The sequence below is a fragment of the Schistocerca americana genome, chromosome 2, assembly GCF_021461395.2.
Source record: "Schistocerca americana isolate TAMUIC-IGC-003095 chromosome 2, iqSchAmer2.1, whole genome shotgun sequence".
Classification (NCBI taxonomy): domain Eukaryota; kingdom Metazoa; phylum Arthropoda; class Insecta; order Orthoptera; family Acrididae; genus Schistocerca; species Schistocerca americana.
In genome coordinates, this window is record NC_060120.1 from 927,894,467 (window position 1) to 927,916,401 (window position 21,935).

The 21,935-nt window shown below is 41.8% G+C and overlaps 1 protein-coding gene across 1 annotated transcript in view; it reads right to left on the minus strand.

Moving 5' to 3' along the window:
* Nucleotides 1-21,935, minus strand: part of LOC124594870 (diacylglycerol kinase eta) — a 563,158-nt gene that overhangs the window by 306,241 nt on the left and 234,982 nt on the right. Inside the window, exons 4-5 of the mRNA XM_047133339.1 lie at nucleotides 18,432-18,568; nucleotides 18,169-18,260 (exon numbers count right to left, since the gene is read on the minus strand). Coding sequence (XP_046989295.1) covers nucleotides 18,169-18,260; nucleotides 18,432-18,568 — 229 coding nt within the window. The remainder of the gene's footprint in view (nucleotides 1-18,168; nucleotides 18,261-18,431; nucleotides 18,569-21,935) is intronic.

Here is a 21,935-nt window from a genome sequence, read left to right on the forward strand (position 1 = left end):
TGGTATGGAGGCAGAGAGATGGGTGAAGAAAAATTTGAGACTATTGAGTTTTTTTGTTAGGAAGCATGCGGCATGTTATCTCAGATGGAGAGTTATCATTACGTGCACATTGGGTGTGCCCCAGAGAAGTGTGTTGAGACTCTTGCTATTCATGTTGTACACTAATGATCTTGTGGACAATATCAATACTAACCTCAGACATTTTGGTGATGATGTAGTAATAATAATGTCATGTGACGAGGGCCTCCCGTCGGATAGACCATTCGCCTGGTGCAAGTCTTTCTATTTGACGCCACTTCAGCAACTTGCGCGTTGTCTTGTGACAGCCAGAGCGACAGCACCAGCAGCAGCGAGTACTGTTTGTATAAAGCGTTTATTTTGCATTTTGTTTACGACCTTCCACTAAGGAAGGGGTTCTATTTGTGTTTATCTGCTCTGCATAGTAACTAACAGTTCTTGATAAAACTATACGTAGTTTTCGTGTTAGATTTCTTAGTGTTTTCTTGATCGTTTAGAACAGAAAGCGCCCTAAAACCGTCTTTTGTTTGTTTCGCGGCCGTTAGCCACTAGTCACCTGAATCGGCAGTTGTCTTGTGACAGCCAGAGCGACAGCACCAGCAGCAGCGAGTACTGTTTGTATAAAGCGTTTATTTTGCATTTTGTTTACGACCTTCCACTAAGGAAGGGGTTCTATTTGTGTTTATCTGCTCTGCATAGTAACTAACAGTTCTTGATAAAACTTTACGTAGTTTTCGTGTTAGATTTCTTAGTGTTTTCTTGATCGTTTAGAACAGAAAGCGCCCTAAAACCGTCTTTTGTTTGTTTCGCGGCCGTTAGCCACTAGTCACTTGAATCAGCAGTTGTCTTGTGACAGCCAGAGCGACAGCACCAGCAGCAGCGAGTACTGTTTGTATAAAGCGTTTTTGTACTTATTTGCTGCGCTTAGCTTTTAAATAGTTTTTCTGGGAAAACCTAGCGTAGTTTTCGCGTCTCGTATTTCAGTGAGTGTTTCTTGATTATCAGAGTAGCTCATCAGAAGATTATCTTGGGAATTTGTCACCGTATAGAGTAGGGTAAACATAGTCATGTGTAGGGGCTGTGGTTGTTGTGAGCGGACGCAAGGAGAATTGGCCACTCTTCGGGGGCAGGTGGAGGCTTTGTCTGTTAGGCTCATCGAGCTCGAGGCGCAGGCGTCGGCTCGTAGTGGCGTTGGGGCAACTGTGGTGAGACCTATGCCTACTTCGGTGGCCTTGGAATCACATGGAACCCCTGATGTCGCTGCGTCTTCCGGCAGTGAGCATCTTACCGGTCAGCCATCACTCCAGGGTGAATGGCGGACAGTGGTGGGCTCGCGCGTGCCTGGCCGAAAGGCGAAGGTGGGATCTGGCCGCGTGGCAGCTGCCTTACCCCTTTCCAACAGGTACGGGGTGCTTCCTAGTGGTGATGACATCGTTTCCGAGCCACCACAGGGTGCCTCGCCTGTTGGGCCAGTGGCCGATTCTCCGGCAAGGTCCCGACAGTCACAGAGGGCGGGCCTATTAGTTATAGGGAGCTCCAACGTTAGGCGGGTTATGGAGCCCCTCAGGAAAATAGCGGGTAGGTCGGGGAAGAATGCCAGTGTGCACTCGGTGTGCTTGCCGGGGGGTCTCGTCCGTAATGTGGAGGAGGCCCTTCCGGCAGCTATTGAACGCACTGGGTGTGACCGGCTGCAGATAGTAGCACATGTCGGAACGAATGACGCCTGCCGCTTGGGTTCTGAGGCCATCCTTGGTTCCTTCCGGCGGCTGGCTGATTTGGTGAAGACAACCAGCATCGCACGCGGAGTGCAAGCTGAGCTTAATATCTGCAGCATAGTGCCCAGAGTCGATCGCGGTCCTCTGGTTTGGAGCCGTGTGGAGGGTCTAAACCAGAGGCTCAGACGACTCTGCGACTATAATGGTTGCAAATTCATCGACCTCCGTTATTGGGTGGAGAACTGTAGGGCCCCCCTAGACAGGTCAGGCGTGCACTACACACCGGAAGCAGCTACTAGGGTAGCAGAGTACGTGTGGCGTGCACACGGGGGTTTTTTAGGTTAGAGGGACCCCCCCTTGGGCGAAACGATAAAATACCTGACGGCTTACCAGAGAGGACATTATCATCGTTGATAAAGAATGTCCGTCCTCAGAGACCAAAAACAGGAAAAGTTAACGTAATATTGGTAAACTGCAGGAGTATCCAGGGCAAGGTTCCTGAATTAGTATCCCTTATTGAAGGAAATAGTGCGCATATAGTATTAGGAACGGAAAGTTGGTTAAAATCGGAAGTGAACAGTAACGAAATCCTAGACACAGAATGGAATATATACCGCAAGGATAGGATAAACGCCAATGGTGGAGGAGTATTTATAGCAGTAAAGAATTCAATAATATCCAGTGAAGTTATTAGCGAATGCGAATGTGAAATAATCTGGGTTAAGTTAAGTATCAAAGGTGGGTCAGATATGATAGTCGGATGCTTCTATAGACCACCTGCATCAGCAACCGTAGTAGTTGAGCGCCTCAGAGAGAACCTGCAGAACGTCGTGAAGAAGTTTCGTGATCATACTATTGTAATAGGGGGAGACTTCAATCTACCAGGTATAGAATGGGATAGTCACACAATCAGAACTGGAGCCAGGGACAGAGACTCTTGTGACATTATCCTGACTGCCTTGTCCGAGAATTACTTCGAGCAGATAGTTAGAGAACCAACTCGTGAAGCTAACGTTTTAGACCTCATAGCAACAAATAGACCGGAACTTTTCGACTCCGTGAATGTAGAAGAGGGTATCAGTGATCATAAGTCAGTGGTTGCATCAATGACTACAAGTGTAATAAGAAATGCCAAGAAAGGAAGGAAAATATATTTGCTTAACAAGAGTGATAGGGCACAAATCGCAGAATATCTGAGTGACCACCATCAAACGTTCATTTCTGAGGAAGAGGATGTGGAACAAAAATGGAAAAAATTCAGAAACATCGTCCAGTACGCCTTAGATAAGTTCGTACCGACTAAGGTCCAAAGCGAGGGGAAAGATCCACCGTGGTATAACAATCATGTACGAAAGGTACTACGGAAACAAAGAAAGCTTCATCATAGGTTTAAGAGTAGTCGAATCATAGCTGATAAGGAAAAGCTGAACGAAGCGAAAAAGAGCGTAAAGAGAGCAATGAGAGAAGCATTCAACGAATTCGAACATAAAACATTGGCAAACAATCTAAACAAGAACCCTAAAAAGTTTTGGTCATATGTAAAATCGGTAAGCGGATCTAAATCCCCTATTCAGTCACTCGTTGACCACGATGGAACCGAAACAGAGGACGACCGAAGAAAGGCAGAAATACTGAATTCAGTGTTCCGAAACTGTTTCACTGCGGAAAATCGTAACACGGTCCCTGACTTCAGCCGTCGCACGGACGCCAAAATGGAAAATATTGAAATAAACGATATCGGAATTGAAAAACAACTGCTATCACTTAGTAGCGGAAAAGCATCCGGACCAGACGAGATACCCTTAAGATTCTACAGTGATTATGCTAAAGAACTTGCCCCCTTTCTATCAGCAATTTATCGTAGATCGCTGGAAGAACGTAAAGTACCTAGCGACTGGAAGAAAGCGCAGGTCGTTCCCATTTTCAAGAAGGGTCATAAATCAGATGCAAATAATTATAGGCCTATTTCGCTTACGTCAATCTGTTGTAGAATAATGGAACATGTTTTGTGTTCTCGTATTATGACGTTCTTAGATAATACAAATCTCCTTCATCATAACCAACATGGATTCCGCAAACAGAGATCATGTGAAACTCAGCTCGCCCTATTTGCCCAAGAAATTCACAGTGCCGTAGACACTGGCGAGCAGATTGATGCCGTATTCCTGGACTTCAGGAAGGCATTTGATACGGTTCCGCACTTACGTTTAGTGAAAAAAATACGAGCTTACGGAATATCGGACCAGGTTTGTGATTGGATTCAGGATTTCCTAGAAGAAAGAACACAACATGTCATTCTTAACGGTTCAAAATCTGCAGATGTAGAGGTAATTTCGGGAGTACCGCAGGGAAGCGTGATAGGACCTTTATTGTTTACAATATACATAAATGACTTAGTTGACAACATCGGTAGCTCCGTGAGGCTATTTGCAGATGACACGGTTGTCTACAAGAAAGTAGCAACATCAGAAGACTCGTACGTACTCCAGGAGGACCTGCAGAGGATTAATGCATGGTGCGACAGCTGGCAGCTTTCCCTAAACGTAGATAAATGTAATATAATGCGCATACATAGGGGCAGAAATCCATTCCAGTACGATTATGCCATAGGTGGTAAATCATTGGAAGCGGTAACGACCGTAAAATACTTAGGAGTTACTATCCGGAGCGATCTGAAGTGGAATGATCACATAAAACAAATAGTGGGAAAAGCAGGCGCCAGGTTGAGATTCATAGGAAGAATTCTAAGAAAATGTGACTCATCGACGAAAGAAGTAGCTTACAAAACGCTTGTTCGTCCGATTCTTGAGTATTGCTCATCAGTATGGGACCCTTACCAGGTTGGATTAATAGAAGAGATAGACATGATCCAGCGAAAAGCAGCGCGATTCGTCATGGGGACATTTAGTCAGCGCGAGAGCGTTACGGAGATGCTGAACAAGCTCCAGTGGCGGACACTTCAAGAAAGGCGTTACGCAATACGGAGAGGTTTATTATCGAAATTACGAGAGAGCACATTCCAGGAAGAGATGGGCAACATATTACTACCGCCCACATATATCTCGCGTAATGATCACAACGAAAAGATCCGAGAAATTAGAGCAAATACGGAGACTTACAAGCAGTCGTTCTTTCCACGCACAATTCGTGAATGGAACAGGGAAGGGGGGATCAGATAGTGGTACAATAAGTACCCTCCGCCACACACCGTAAGGTGGCTCGCGGAGTATAGATGTAGATGTAGATGTAGATGGGGATGAAATGATAATGATTAGGACAACACAACACCCAGTCCCTGAGCGGAGAAAATCTCCAACTCAGCCGGGAACGAAGCCGGGCCCTTAGTATTGACAGTCTGTCGCACTGACCACGCAGCTACCGGGGCAGACAGATGATGTAGTTATCTATAGTTATATATAGTGAAGTACTGCATAAATATTCAGTCAGATCTTCATAAAATTTCAAAGTGGATTGGAAACTTGTTTTAAATGTTCAGAAATGTAGCACTGTTCACTTCACAAAAAATAAAGAAAATCAGTGTACTATGACCATAATATGAATGAGTCACAGCTGCAATCCACCAAATCCAACAATACCTTGGTGTGATATTTGCAGGTATATGAAATGGAATGCAGTCTCCATTTTATGCACAAAAAATGGCTTCCTCTCATGTTAAATCAGTGTCCGGAGGTAAAATAGTCCCCCATTCGGATCTCCGGGGGGTGGAGGGGGGGGGGACACAACTTGAAAGGAGGCAAAAAATCAAAACGAGAATTGGTACCTGGAATGTCAGAACTCTGCTACAAGCAGGAAAACTAGAAAACCTTAAAAGAGAGATGGAAAAGAATCATATGGACCTCGTAGGAGTTGCTGAGGTAAGATGGAATGGACATGGAGAGTTGCAGTCAGATGAATATGTATTCTACTACTCAGGAGGAGAAGTAAAAGGAATTAATGGAGTAGGAATGATTATGACAAAGGAATTGACTAAATGTGTGGAATATGTAGACTATGCAAATGACCGGGTTATTGGTGTAAGGCTGAAAGGAGCACAAAAAGATTTACTGATTCTCCAGGTGTATACGCCAACTTCAGAACATGATGACCAAATTGTAGAGGAAACATACAATGTAATAGAGAGAATAATGGACGAAAATAAAAAATGCTGCAAAATAGTAATGGGAGACTGGAACGCCATTGTGGGAGAAGGGAAAGAGGGAAACATAGTAGGCAGTTATGGTCTTGGAAAGAGAAATGACAGAGGTGAATGGTTAATTGATTTCTGCAGGGAAAGGCAGCTGATAGCGGCAAACACATGGTTCAAGAACCATAAGAGGAGGCTCTACACTTGGAAATCACCAGGGGGTAAATATAGAAACCAAATCGATTTTATACTGGTAGAAGAAAGATACAGGAATGGAATCAAGAAGGTGCACACATTACCAGGTGCAGATATTAATAGTGACCACAACTTACTTATGGCAGAAATAGAAATAAGAATGAAAAAACTGAAAAAGGCGACAATGGTGAAGAAGTGGGATCTAGAGAAGATAAGGTCCAACAAAGAACAAATTACAGAAATGCTGTCTCGGGACTTTCTAAACACATTACGAGACAAAGAAGCACCTGATAATGCCAACGAGTACTGGAATATGCTGAAAGAAGGAATCATTAAAGCAGGACAGCAAAATATAGGATATGTAAAAGGTCAAAAAAACCATGGGTCACACAAGAAATGATTTCCAAGATGGAGGAGAGAAGAAAATTGAAAAACAAGAACACTGAAGATGCAAGAAAGATGTACCGAAGGTTAAATAACGAACTGCGAAGAGAAACAGAGCAGGCTAGGAAAAAATGGCTAAAAGAGGAATGTGATGAAATTGAAGAACTGGACAGGAAGGGAAGATACGACTTACTATATAACAGAGTAAAGACTATGACATGGGAACAAAACAGAGTAGGAAGTGCTACTATGGAAATTTTGAGTAAAGACGAACAGGTAGCGTACAAAGATCGTGACGATGTCCTCCAGAGATGGGAAGAATATATAAAAGAGCTATATGACACAAATAGCAAACCAGAAACTCAGGAACTTGAATCACACAACAGTGTAAGTGATGAAGAGAAAGGACCGACCATCATAATGGAAGAAGTAAAGTCTGCCATTGCTGCAATGAAAAATGGCAAAGCAGTAGGTACAGATACAATACCGGGAGAAATACTAAAATGCTTGAACCACAATGGAATAAGAGAAATATTGAGGTTATGTAATAAAATATATGACAGTGGTGAATGGCCTGAGGACTTTTTGACAACAGTAATGATTCCATTACCGAAAAAACAAGGAACCAAGAAATGCAGCGAGCACAGGACAATCAGCCTCATTTCACATGCAACCAAAGTGATGTTAAGAATAATTAATAAAAGACTTGAAAAAGTAATAGAGGAGAATCTCGGCGAGGAGCAGTTTGGCTTTAGATGGAATACGGGCACCAGAGATGCAATAGGGCTCCTATGAATCTTGGGAGAAAGGTTTATTGAAAAAGGAAGAGACCTATATATGTGCTTCATCGATTTAGAAAAGGTATTTGACAATGTGGTTTGGGTCAAGCTGGCGACTATTATGAGGGAAAAGAGAGTGGACTGGAGAACCAGAAGACTTATAAACTCATTGTACCTTAATCAAAAAGTTTCAGTTAAAGTGAGAGGAGAAAGTACAAACTGGATAAGACTAGGGAAAGGAGTAAGACAAGGATGCTGTTTATCACCTACTCTTTTCAACCTGTACTTGGAAAATATGATTGACCAATGCTCATTAGATGACAAAGGAGTAGAAATTGGAGGAAGAAGAGTAGGATGCTTGAGATTTGCTGATGACATGGTCCTTCTAGCCACAGGGGAAAAAGAATTACAGGATTTGGTGGACACCATTGCAACTAACGGAAAAAAATATGGAATGAAAATTAACACAAATAAAACAAAAGTATTGGCAATAGGAGGAAATAAGGAAATAAAAATTGTGCTGAATGGAGAAACACTAGAACAGGTGCAAAATTTTAAGTATCTTGGAAGCAGGATAGACACCGACTGGAAGTGCACCACAGAAATTAAAACAAGGATAGCAATGGCAAAAGAGGCGTTTTATAAGAAAAGGAGAATCTTCTGCAGCGGTCTGGACAGAGAACTCAGAAAGAGACTCATAAAATGTCTTGTATGGAGTGTTCTTCTATATGGCGCTGAAACATGGACTATGAGGAAAAAAGACAGAGAAAGGCTGGAGGCTTTTGAGATCTGGACATGGCGGAAGATGGAAAGAATAAGTTGGATGGACAGAGTAAAAAATGAAGAGGTACAGAGAAGAGTGGGAGAGAAAAGACAGTTACTAGATGTAATAAAGAGAAGAAAAAGAAATTGGATTGGGCATATATTAAGAAAGAATTACGGACTGATAAAAACAGTTTTAGAAGGTTATGTAGAAGGGAAAAGGAAGCGAGGAAGGAAGAGATTCCAGATACTGGATGACATGATGGACGGTACAACATACAGCAGCCTTAAGAAGGAAGCAATGGATCGCAGAAAATGGAGAGGCAAAGGACCTGCTAATATAGCAGATAACTGATGATGATGATGAAATGGAATGAACACACAGGCTCAGTCAAGGGTATAGCATGTGGTAGACTTCGATTTATTGGTAGAATACTGGAAAAATGCAGTCTGTAAGAGAAATTGCTTGCAAATCACTCATGTGATCCATTCTGGAATTATGCTCAAGTGTGTGGGATGGGTACCAAACAGGACTAATAGGGGATATTAAATGTTTACAGAGAAGGGAAGCACAAATGGTCACAGGTTTGTTTGTCTCATGGGAGAGTAACACAGAGATGCTGAATAAACTAAACTGGCAGACTCTTTGAGGTAGATGTAAACTATCCTGAGAAAGCCTACTTACAAAGATTAAACAACTGGCTCTAAATGACGTCTCTAGGAATATACTACAACCCACTACTTATCACTCAAGTAGGGATTGTGAGGATAAGATTAGATTAATAACAGCACACAAAGGCATTCAAACAATCATTCTTCCCACACTCCATTAATTAATGGAATGAGAATTAATCCTAATACCTGGTACAATGGGGCGTACCCTCTATCATGCACTTCATAGTTGTTTGCAGAGTACAGATGTAGATGGATGTAGAGATGTTTTAAACTCGGACAAATATTTAACTTCATTCCAGATATACCTATATATGTGAATGTCTTAAGCATAAAAACTGATTAAGTTTAATGGAATTATAATTCTGTACGCAAATGTATGAATATAGCCGTGAACATCATTTAAAGCTAGATATACAATCGTTTGGCTGCCACTTCATACAATCTGTGACAGCAAGATAAAAATTTCTTGGCTTGACAATGAAAGATTGTTGTTTTTTTGTAAGAAATTAACTTTTTTGTGGTATAGTTTATTTCAGTTCAAAGCACTTTATTCAGCATAAACACTTTATTCAGCATTTTTCCAGTGAATAGATTCTATCCCTCAAGAGTGATTCCAGAATTTCAGCAAAGATAGTAGGGAAAGGAAGAAAAAGAAAAATAATAAGAGAAATTGGGTTACGGCAAAGAAATGAAGAGGAACCCATCCTGTAGAATTTTGCTTGGAGCATAATTTGATCATCATTAACACCTGGTTTACGAATCATAAAAGAAGGTTGTGTATGTGGAAAGATATGGGGATGCTATAAGGTTTCAGATTCATTATCTAATGGTAAGAAACCAGATTTTAAACTATAAGACATTTCCAGGGGTAAATGTGGACTTTTACCATGTTATGAGCTGTGGATTAAAATTGAAGAAAATCATAAAGGTAGGAATTTAAGGGGATGGTACCTCAATAAGTTGAAAGAACCTTAGATTACTGAGAGTTTCAGAGGGAATATTACACAACAGTGGACTGAAACAGGGGATGAGAACAAGATAGAAAATGGATGGATAGCTTTACACGATGAAAAAGAAAGAACAGCATAGGATCATGTAGGTAAAAAGATGTGGCCTAGTATGAATCCTGGGATAAAAAGGATGAGCAGAATTTAATTGAAAAAAGAAGAACATTTAAGAATGTAACAACTGAAGAAGGCAAAAGGGAACATACACATCTATACAAAGGCAGAGATTTAGGAACCAGGTTTTAAATTGTAGGACATTTCCAGGGGCAGATGTGGTCTCTGACCACAATCTATTGGTTATGAACTGTAGATTAAAACTGAAGAAACTGCAAAAAGGTGGGAATTTAAGGAGATGGGACCTGGATAAACTGAAAGAACCAGAGGTTGTACAGAGTTTCAGGGAGAGCATAAGGGAACAGTTGACAGGAATGGGGGAAAGAAATACAGTAGAGGAGGAGGAGGAGGAGATTACTGTTTAACGCCCCGTCGACAACGAAGTCATTAGAGACGGAGCACAAGCTCGGATTAGGGAAGGATGGGGAAGGAAATCGGCCGTGCCCTTTCTAGGGAACCATCCCAGCATTTACCTGAAGCGATTTAGAGAAATCACGGAAAACCCAAATCAGGATGGCCGGATGCGGGATTGAACCTTCGTCCTCCCGAATGCGAGTCCAATGTGCTAACCACTGCACTACCTCACTCAGTAGTAGAAGAAGAATGGGTAGCTTTGAGGAATGAAGTAGTGAAGGCAGCAGAGGATCAAGTAGGTAGAGGGCTAGTAGAAATCCTTGGGTAACAGAAGAGATACTGAATTTAATTGATGAAAGGAGAAAATACAAAAATGCAGCAAGTGAAGCAGGCAAAAAGGAATACAAACGTCTCAAAAATGAGATCGACAGGAAGTGCAAAATGGCTAAGCAGGGATGGCTAGAGGATAAATGTAATGATGTAGAGGCTTATCTAACGAGGGGTAAGATAGATACTGCCTGCAGGAAAATTAAAGAGACCTTTGGAGAAAAGAGAACCACTTGCATGAATATCAAGAGCTCAGATGGAAACCCAGTTCTAAGCAAAGAAGGGAAAGCAGAAAGGTGGAAGGAGTATATAGAGGGTCTATACATGGGCGATGTTCTTGAGGACAATATTATGGAAATGGAAGAGGAGGTAGATGAAGATGAAAGGGGAGATATGATACTGCGTGAAGAGTTTGACAGAGCACTGAAAGACCTAAGTTGAAACAAGGCCCCGGGAGTAAACAACATTCCATTAGAACTACTAACAGCCTTGGGAGAGCCAGGCCTAACAAAACTCTACCATCTGGTGAGCAAGATGTATGAGACAGGCGAAATTCCCTCAGACTTCAAGAAGAATATAATAATTCCAATCCCAAAGAAAGCAGGTGTTGACAGATGTGAAAATTACCGAACTATCAGTTTAATAAGTCACAGCAGCAAAATACTAACGCGAATTCTTTACAGACGAATGGAAAAACCGGTAGAAGCTGACCTCGGGGAAGATCAGTTTGGATTCCATAGAAATGTTGGAACACATGAGGCAATACTGACCCTACGACTTATCTTAGAAGAAAGGTTAAGGAAAGGCAAACCTACATTTCTAGTATTTGTAGATTTAGAGGAAGCTTTTGAAATTGTTGACTGGAATACTCTCTTTCAAATTCTGAAGGTGGCAGGGGTAAAATACAGGGAGCGAAAGGCTATTTGCAATTTGTGCAGAAACCAGATGGTAGTTATAAGAGTCGAGGGACATGAAAGGGGAGCAGTGGTTGAGAAGGGAGTGAGACAGGGTTGTAGCCTCTCCCCGATGCTATTCAATCTGTATATTGAGCAAGCAGTAAAGGAAACAAAAGAAAAATGTGGAGTAGGTATTAAAATCCATGGAGAAGAAATAAAAACTTTGAGGTTTGCCGATGACATTGTAATTTTGTCAGAGATAGCAAAGGACTTGAAAGAGCAGTTGAACGGAATGGACAGTGTCTTGAAAGGAGGGTATAAGATGAACATCAACAAAAGCAAAACGAGGATAATAGAATGTAGTCGAATTAAATCGGGTGATGCTGAAGGAATTAGATTAGCAAATGAGACACTTAAAGTAGTAAAGGAGTTTTGCTATTTGGGGAGCAAAATAACTGATGATAGTCGAAGTAGAGAGGATATAAAATGTACACTGGCAATGGCAAGGAAAGCGTTTCTGAAGAAGAGAAACTTGTTAACATCGGATATTGATTTAAGTGTCAGGAAGTCATTTCTGAAAGTATTTGTGTGAAGTGTAGCCATGTATGGAAGTCAAACATGGCCGATAAATAGTTTAGACAAGAAGAGAATAGAAGCTTTCAAAATGTGGTGCTACAGAAGAATGCTGAAGATTAGATGGGTAGATCACATAACTAATGAGGAGGTATTGAATAGAATTGGGGAGAAGAGGAGTTTGTGGCACAACTTGATTAGAAGAAGGGATCGGTTGATAGGACATGTTCTGAGGCATCATGGGATCAGCAATTTAGTACTGGAGGGCAGCGAGGAGGGTAAAAATCGTAGAGGGAGACCAAGAGATGAATACACTAAGCAGATTCAGAAGGATGTAGACTGCAGTAGGTACTGGGAGATGAAGAAGCTTGCACAGGATAGAGTAGCATGGAGAGCTGCATCAAACAAGTCTCAGGACTGAAGTCAACAACAACAACAACAACAACAACAAATAGGTTGACAAAATGCACATAATGGAAAACAGGAGTGGCTAGAACACAAATGCAGAGGTATAGAAACACACATAAATAACACAAAAAATGGCTGTCACATACAAGGAAATTAAAGAGAAATTTGGAGAAAAGAGACACAACTGCATACATATCAAGAGCTCAGATGGCAAATCAAGTATTAAGCAACAAAGATAAGACTGAAGGCTGGAAGGAATATGTGGAGGGTCTTTATAAGGGAAACATACTGGACAATAATTTTATTTTATGAGAAGAGGAAGTAGGTCAATATGAGATGGGAAATTTGATACTGGGAGAAAAATCTAACAGAGCAGTGAAAGATCTAAGCCCCATGGAATAGACGGCATTCTGGCAGAGTTATTGAGATCTTTTGGAGAACCAGCCATGATAAAACTATCCCACCTGCTTTGCAAGATATATGAGACAGCTGGAATAGCCTCAAGCTTCAGGAAGAGTGTAGTAATTCATATTCCAGTGAAGACAGGTGTTGACAGGTTGAACACTACTGAACGTTCTGTTTAATAAGCCATGGTGGCAAAAAAACTGACACAAATTATTTACTGAAAACTAGTAGAAGCCAAACTTGGAAACGGTCAGTTTGGGTTTCAGAAAAATGTAGCAATATGCAAGGAATATGCAAGGTAGGAACACTTCGACTTGTCTTAGAAAACAGAATGATGAAAGACACCTACATATATAGTATCTGCAGATTCAGAAACATCTATCGACAATGATAACTGGAATATACTCTTTGACATTCTGCAGGCAGCAGTGATAAACTATCGGGAGCAAAAGGATATTTACAACTTGTACAGAAACCAGACTGCAGTAATAAGAGTCAAGGATCATGAAAGGGAGGCTGTAGGTGAGAATGAAGTGAACCAAAGTTCTAGCCTACCCCTAATGTTATTCAGTCTGTACACAGAGCTATCTGTGAAGGAAACAAAGGAGAAACTTGGTGAGGGAATTAAAATGCAGGGAGAAAAATAAAAACTTTGAGTTTTGTTGATGATACTAATTCCTTCACAAGAGCATTTGAATGGAACAGTGTCTTAAAAATAGATTATAAGATAAACATCAACAAATGTAAAAAAAAAAATGGTATGGAATGTAGTCAAATTACACTCCTGGAAATGGAAAAAAGAACACATTGACACCGGTGTGTCAGACCCACCATACTTGCTCCGGACACTGCAAGAGGGCTGTACAAGCAACGATCACACGCACGGCACAGCGGACACACCAGGAACCGCGGTGTTGGCCGTCGAATGGCGCTAGCTGCGCAGCATTTGTGCACCGCCGCCGTCAGTGTCAGCCAGTTTGCCGTGGCATATGGAGCTCCATCGCAGTCTTTAACACTGGTAGCATGCCGCGACAGCGTGGACGTGAACCGTATGTGCAGTTGACGGACTTTGAGTGAGGGCGTATAGTGGGCATGCGGGAGGCCGGGTGGACGTACCGCCGAATTGCTCAACACGTGGGGCGTGAGGTCTCCACAGTATATCGATGTTGTCGCCAGTGGTCAGCGGAAGGTGCACGTGCCCGTCGACCTGGGACCGGAGCGCAGCGATGCACGGATGCACGCCAAGACCGTAGGATCCTACGCAGTGCCGTAGGGGACCGCACCGCCACTTCCCAGCAAATTAGGGACACTGTTGCTCCTGGGGTATCGGCGAGGACCATTCGCAACCGTCTCCATGAAGCTGGGCTACGGTCCCGCACACCGTTAGGCCGTCTTCCGCTCACGCCCCAACATCGTGCAGCCCGCCTCCAGTGGTGTCGCGACAGGCGTGAATGGAGGGACGAATGGAGACGTGTCGTCTTCAGCGATGAGAGTCGCTTCTGCCTTGGTGCCAATGATGGTCGTATGCGTGTTTGGCGCCGTGCAGGTGAGCGCCACAATCAGGACTGCATACGACCGAGGCACACAGGGCCAACACCCGGCATCATGGTGTGGGGAGCGATCTCCTACACTGGCCGTACACCACTGGTGATCGTCGAGGGGACACTGAATAGTGCACGGTACATCCAAACCGTCATCGAACCCATCGTTCTACCATTCCTAGACCGGCAAGGGAACTTGCTGTTCCAACAGGACAATGCACGTCCGCATGTATCCCGTGCCACCCAACGTGCTCTAGAAGGTGTAAGTCAACTGCCCTGGCCAGCAAGATCTCCGGATCTGTCCCCCATTGAGCATGTTTGGGACTGGATGAAGCGTTGTCTCACGTGGTCTGCACGTCCAGCACGAACGCTGGTCCAACTGAGGCGCCAGGTGGAAATGGCATGGCAAGCCGTTCCACAGGACTACATCCAGCATCTCTACGATCGTCTCCATGGGAGAATAGCAGCCTGCATTGCTGCGAAAGGTGGATATACACTGTACTAGTGCCGACATTGTGCATGCTCTGTTGCCTGTGTCTATGTGCCTGTGGTTCTGTCAGTGTGATCATGTGATGTATCTGACCCCAGGAATGTGTCAATAAAGTTTCCCCTTCCTGGGACAATGAATTCACGGTGTTCTTATTTCAATTTCCAGGAGTGTACATTAGGTGATGCTGAGCGAATTTGATTAGGAGACGAGACACTAAAAGGGCAGTGAAATACCTGATAGTGAGCTAAGTAGAAAGGATATAAAATGTCTGAAAAAGAGGAATTTGTTAACATTTAATATACCGTAAATTTATGAGTTAGGAAGTCTTTACTGAAGGTATTTATCTGGGGTGTAGCTTTGTATGACAGTGAAAAGTGAACAATAAGCAGATCGGCCAACAAGAGAATGTGGTGCTGTAGAAGAATGCTGAAGATTAGATGCGTAGACTGAATAACAAATGAGGATGTACTGGATCAAACCAGGGAAGAAGAAATTTATGGCACAACTTGATGAAAAGATGGGATTGCTTGATAGAAGACCCTAAGGCATCAAGGAGTTGTCAATTTTGTAATGAAAGGAAGTGTGTGTGTGCGTGGGGGCGTGGGGGGGGGGGGGGGGGGTATAAACTGTAGAGGAAGACTAATGCTTGAATACAGTAAGCAGATTCAGAAGGATGAAAGTTGCACGAGTTATTCCGAGATCAAGAAGCTTGCACAGGATAGAGCAGCATGCACAGGGCATCAAACCATCTGCTAAATATGGTGAAAAGAGAGTGTCCAATAGTTCACACTCCAAATCCCTCACTTTCTCCTGTGCCAACAAGTTTTCGGGGGTACCAATGAAATATTTTTTTTCCTTTCAATCATGATGCATTTGTTCATCCAGTCAGTCCAGAACATTTCTGTAGCATTTGCAGTTATTATTTTACCCTGTGCTGAACAAGAATAAACTCTTTTATATCCTCTGAATTACTAGCCATAATATTTCCAGCACGTGACATTACATTCACATTTTTGTTGCTGGGACATGGCCTTCTTTCACCAACTATAAATGAACTTCAGTTGAAGATAAACCACTGCATATTCTCTTAAACATCTGTTAATTTAGTATTATTATGGGCCTAATGTTAAGATAAGCAACCCTATGTCTGTTATCCTGAATACTAAGTCTGCATCATTAAGAATCTTCATGTAGTCTGTGACTCAGACTATTTGTTGATGAATTGTAGGTGTAATGTGGATGCAAGACCTGTGACACACCTGTTTCAATTTATGTAATATCATTTTCTGCCTAGTACCTTCAGAAACTATTTACATTTAACATAAATCCTAAAGCAACATATTCATTCATAAACATGGAGCTATTGCACTCAACAAATAAGAACAAAAAAGTTTCAAATAAAAAAATTACAAAATACTGTTCTTAGACAGTGATCTGAATTTGTTATGCTAGTTTGCCATAAAATATTCTCATAAAAATGTATCACATGCTATTGATAAATAGTAAATGCTAATGAACACAAATTTCATATCACAAATCATATTGCATCAGTAAAGATCTTTGTTATTTATTCTAGATAATTCAGGAAGGAAGGAACTTTATAAAAGCTTAACATCCTGTCAATATTGAGGTGATCAGATGTGGAGCACGAGGTCAGACAGTTAAGGATGGGGAAGTGAACTGGGAATGTATCATTGGAGGAAACTTCTCAGCATTCACCTGGCATGATTGAGGAAACCAGAGGGAAACCTAAATGAGGGTGCAGGCCATGTATTTGACTCTCATTCCCCCTGAATATGAGTCCTGTGTCTTGCATAATCAAGTGGATCAGTTATAAAGGATGTCCCAAAAACATAGTGCATAATTTTAGGTACAGTATGTGTTCCTCATATTAGACAACAGTAAAAGTTCATTACATCATATGTTCAGAAATCCTTGGTTTCCAAGTTAGAGCCTACAAAATAGTGATATTGAAGGGAACATTCTTCTGCTTGCAGGTAACTACCATGACATCACACAGTTAATTTTGAGGCAACATTGAGTATAGTGCTTGGTGTTTCACATGCACTTAAATTAGGAGCTGCCAGAAGTGCACTTCACATATGGCAAGGCGGGGGGCAATGCTCTACCAATTCATCACTTGTATCAGAAGAGGTACCAAAAGTCAGGATATCCGGCTTGGAAGACATTTGAACATTTCCAATGCTGTCTGTGCATTCATGGAAAATACAATTCTCTTTTTTACAAGAAACCTTATTATCTGATGTGTTAACCTTCCCTTATCCATCCTAAGGAAGTGTTCAAAGAACACAGTTCTCTTCCTGACAGTGTCTTGTAAGCACACAGTGCAAAAAGTGTGGTTGCAGAAAAAGTGACATTTTTATACCCTGAAAGCAATGAAAAGACAGTTTTACCAATTTTAGAGGTGTTTATTGAAGATTATGAATAATTAAACATACTCAGTATATCATTTAGTTGTCCTACCAGAATAGTCAAACATGCCCTAGAAATCATAAAGAGAAAATGCCAGCATCACCTTGTTGTATCACTTAATTTTTCCTACTGCTGACAAAGAAACCTCTCTTCCTGACACCTTTAAATTCTTACTGGCAGACTTCGAACCAGTCTTTGGACTGAAGACCACACCATCAATGGCAGACTGCTTGTATTTACCCTATATCAGATGCTCTACAGCTGATAACATATAGGAGCAATGCTTTGCAATTTTCTGAATTTACAGAATTCTTTTTTCATGGTGCCACACATGCAATACATTTGATATCACAGCTCTAGCTCTGCACAGGAGACTCACAAGCTCTGAGAGCATGTGCTAGATCATTCTGAATGTTAACCAGTCAATGGTATAACATCTGTTACTCTACACAGGTGGAGAAAAGTTACTTTCAGATGAATAAACTCTGTCCATATGTTTCTTTGTCCTCAGAAATCTTATCGGTCATTTGGCTGAGGACAGAGGAGATTTTGTAGCTTGATAGGATAGGAATATCCTATTGCGAAGTAAACAGCCACAGACAATATCTGAGCAGATATCTAAGAAAAGTGTGACTGGATCTAGTACACACGAATTATGGAAATGTGGGAAAGAAGACAGATGAAAACTGATCTGAAAATATAAGAGAAATTCTCATGTAACATGCTATTAATAACACAATATATTTAAGTACAGCAGTATATTAATACCAGTACTTTATACAATTAACAATTGAGCTACCCCCTCTCTAAAAACCTCCAGTTTAAACTCTTCAATCATAATTTCACTATTTTAATCTATTTATTGTACAGTTCTTTCATTTTATCTCCAGTGTACCTTGAAGATCAAAATGTCTTGATAAAATGCACACATTATATGTAATGACATACCTTAATACTGAACCACATGTTCGTTCACAAACTGCACATTTTGCTGAAACGGGCAGATTTCCTTCCATCCACTGGTGTGGCATTGTGAGATTCTGTAAGGTTGAAGAAAAGGTTCAGAGCTGAAGTACAGGAGGAAGCAGTTCACAGCAGCATCAGGAAAGACTTCTGTGCTATCAGAAGAAGTAAAACACTAGTATCATAAAGCATTAAACATTATAAATAATGGCATTAAGAAATGTAAGAGATTAACTGCCGTAACATACTCCATCCATATCTTCGATAATGTCCTTCCCAACACTGGAGAGAGTGGTCCACTTGCAGTTACTGATGGCCTTGACTGCACATCTTTTATGAACTTTGAATTTACACACCTCACAGCTGAGACCATGCGACATGACGCCTGAAAATAGGATAAAATACATTGTACACAAAGCACAAATATTGTAAATGTTTCTTATGTAATGCCAATAACTATACAACTGTTCATTATTTAATGACCAGCTTTCATATTTGACAATGATGTTTTTGTATAATGTACAACCATTCATAGAGTGGACAAACATTTAATTTTGAATTTTGTCCAGCTGAAGTAAACATATATTCAAGATTTATGAGTTCCTTAATCATTACTGAATGAAAATATTCTTTAGAAATTATCTTTACTAAACATGCTCTTTTATCATGAATTAGTAAGCTGCTGCTTTTAATTTTCTCTCTTTTCTTTTTTGTTGGACATCAGAATGGCAACTAAGAACATTTATAGCCTGAAGCAAATAAGTTATATTAATAAAATCATCTGAACATTGTCTTCAGTCATGTAACATAAATGAAAAGAAGTTGTGAAACTTAAGTACACAGTCACAATTAGAAAGGTTTGAAAAATTGATCGCACAATCAGATCACTTTCAATGACTGCTACTGTGAAGACACAACATCAGGTAAGAATAAACTGCTGGTTAAGAAATTAACAGGGACCACTAGTCAACAAGAGCATGGAGAAATGACACACATACACAACACACACACACACACACACACACACACACACACACACACACACACACACACACATCAAAAACAATTTTGCATCACCTTGATTCTGAGACTTCTGGAACCTGTACAGAAAATTGGAATAGAGATAAACATAAACATCATTTCCGCCCTTTTTATTACTCATGAAAACCACACATTGCATGTTGTACCACCATACAGTGAGACCTTCAGAGGTGGTGGTCCAGACTGCTGTACACATCGGTACCTCTAATATCCAGTAGCACGACCTCTTGCATTGGTGAGGCCTGTATTTGTCACGCCATACTACACACAAGTTCATCAAGGCACTGTTAGTCTAGATTGTCCCACTCCTCAACGGCGATTCGGCGTAGATCCCTCAGAGTGTTTGATGAGTCATGTCACCCATAAACAGCCCTCCTCAATCTATCCCAGGCATGTTCGATAGGGTTCATGTCTGGAGAACATGCTGGCCACTCTAGTCGAGTGATGTCATTATCCTGAAGGAAGTCATTCACTAGATGTGCACGATGGGGACGCGAATTGTTGTCCATGAAGACGAATGCCTTGGGTATATGCTGCTGGCATGGTTGCACTATCGGTCGGTGGATGGTATTCACGTATTGTACAGCCATTATGGTGCCTTCCATAACCACAAACAGCGTACATCGGCCCCACATAATGCCACTCCAAAACAGCAGGGAACCTCCACCTTGCTGCACTCACTGGACAGTGTGTCTAAGGCAGTCAGTCTGACCGTGTTGCCTCCAAACATGTCGCTGACGATTTTCTGGTTGAAGGCATATGCGACACTCGCTGGTGAAGAGAACATGATGCCAAACCTGAGTGTTCCATTCGGTATGTTACTGGGCCCATCTGTACTGTGCTGCATGGTGTTGTGGTTGCAAAGACGGACATCGCCATGGATGTTGGGAGTGAAGTTGTGCATCATGCAGCCTATTGCACAAAGTTTGAGTTGTAACACAACATTCTGCGGCTGCACGAAAAGCATTATTCAACATGGTGGCATTGCTGTCAGGGATCCTCTGAGCCACAATCTGTACGTAGCAGTCATCCACTGCACGATTAGTCCACGGGCGGCCTGAGCAAGACATGTCATTGACAGTTCCTTTCTCTCTGTATCTCCTCCATGCCTGAACAACATCGCTTTGGTTCACTCCGAGATACCTAGGCACTTCCCTCGTTGAGAGACCTTCCTGGCACAAAGTAACAATGCGGACATGATCGAACCGTAGTATCGACCATATAGGCATGATTGAACTACAGGCAACACGAGCCGTGTAGCTCCTTCCTGGGGGAATGACTGGAACTGATTGGCTGTCGGACCCCCTCCATCTAATAGGTACAGCTCTTGCACGGTTGTTTACATCTTTGGGTGGGTTTAGTGACATCTCTGAGCAGTCAAAGGGATTGTGTCTGTGATACAATATCCACAGTCAACGTCTATCTTCAGGAGTTTGGGAACCGGGGTGATGCAACAGTTTTTTTTTATGTGTGTGTGTGTGTGTGTGTGTGTGTGTGTGTGTGTGTGTGTGTGTGTGTGTGTGTGCGTGCGTGTATATATAATTTCAGTCACACATGAAACAGTATATCTAATATCGCTCTCCATTACCTGTGGATAACACCCCATCTTGCAGGTGATATAAAAAGGAAGGGCAGGATCAAGTTGAAATGTAGTAAGCATTGAAATGTAGTAAGCTTCCCTGTCAGCTTCCTTGTAACATTTATTTTACAGAATAACACTCATTTTACAGAACTATTGCAGTTTATTTGTTCATGTATGGTACGAGCAGAAAACATTAAAGTCTTTCAAACTGGATATCTGCTAAAATTAACATAATAGATTCATTGACACATTTTTTTCTGAATTCAGTAGAGTATTTGGAAAATCCTGAATGGACTAGCAATATGAATTAGGATGGACTGCTAATCATCATACACAGGGGGCACTGAAGAGCAGACAGGCCCATTTTAAAGAGTACTGTAGGATACATTTATTTATCAGACAAAGTCCTTTACCAGGTGAACATGTGTGTATGACCTCTAACAAACTGTCTGTCCAAATGAATGGCCACTGTCAAACTGTGGCCAAGGGACAACTGGACTATCCAGTTGCCAACTATATCACCAATGTCGTGTGCTTGACTTCAATGGCTGGATCACAGCTCATGTGTGTCATCTGGATCCTACCCACCAACACCGGCTTTCCTGAACTGTGCAGGTGGGATTTCTCCCTGCTGCACCTTTGTTTCCATTAACACCCCCCAGCCCCCTCAGCCTTTGCTAGTTCCTGTCCTTCACCTGCCTCTATCCTGTTCCTTGCTCCCATTCATCTCACACAGCCTCATAAACCCACAGATCACTTGTGTATGCCTTACCCTTTCTTTGCTTCTCTCCTCTCTGGTTCAAATGGCTCTGAGCACTATGGGACTTAACATCAGAGGTCATCAGTCCCCTTCTTCTCTATGGTTCCTTCTTACATTCTCTTACATAGTTCTCCTGATGTTGCACCAAGCAGCCTACCATACTGTTCCCACCACATCCCTGCTCTGCTATCCCTCTCTCTATACAACCCATGCCTCTTCTGCACCCACTGCCCACCCCAATGTAGCAATCTATCCTAAATTCATACACTTATGTTTTCAGTTTGACCTAAAATACTTCTTCAAGGCAATAGTAAGGTTTACGAATTGTACCTTGTATCAGGTATAGAATTTAATGTCTAGGTCACACTA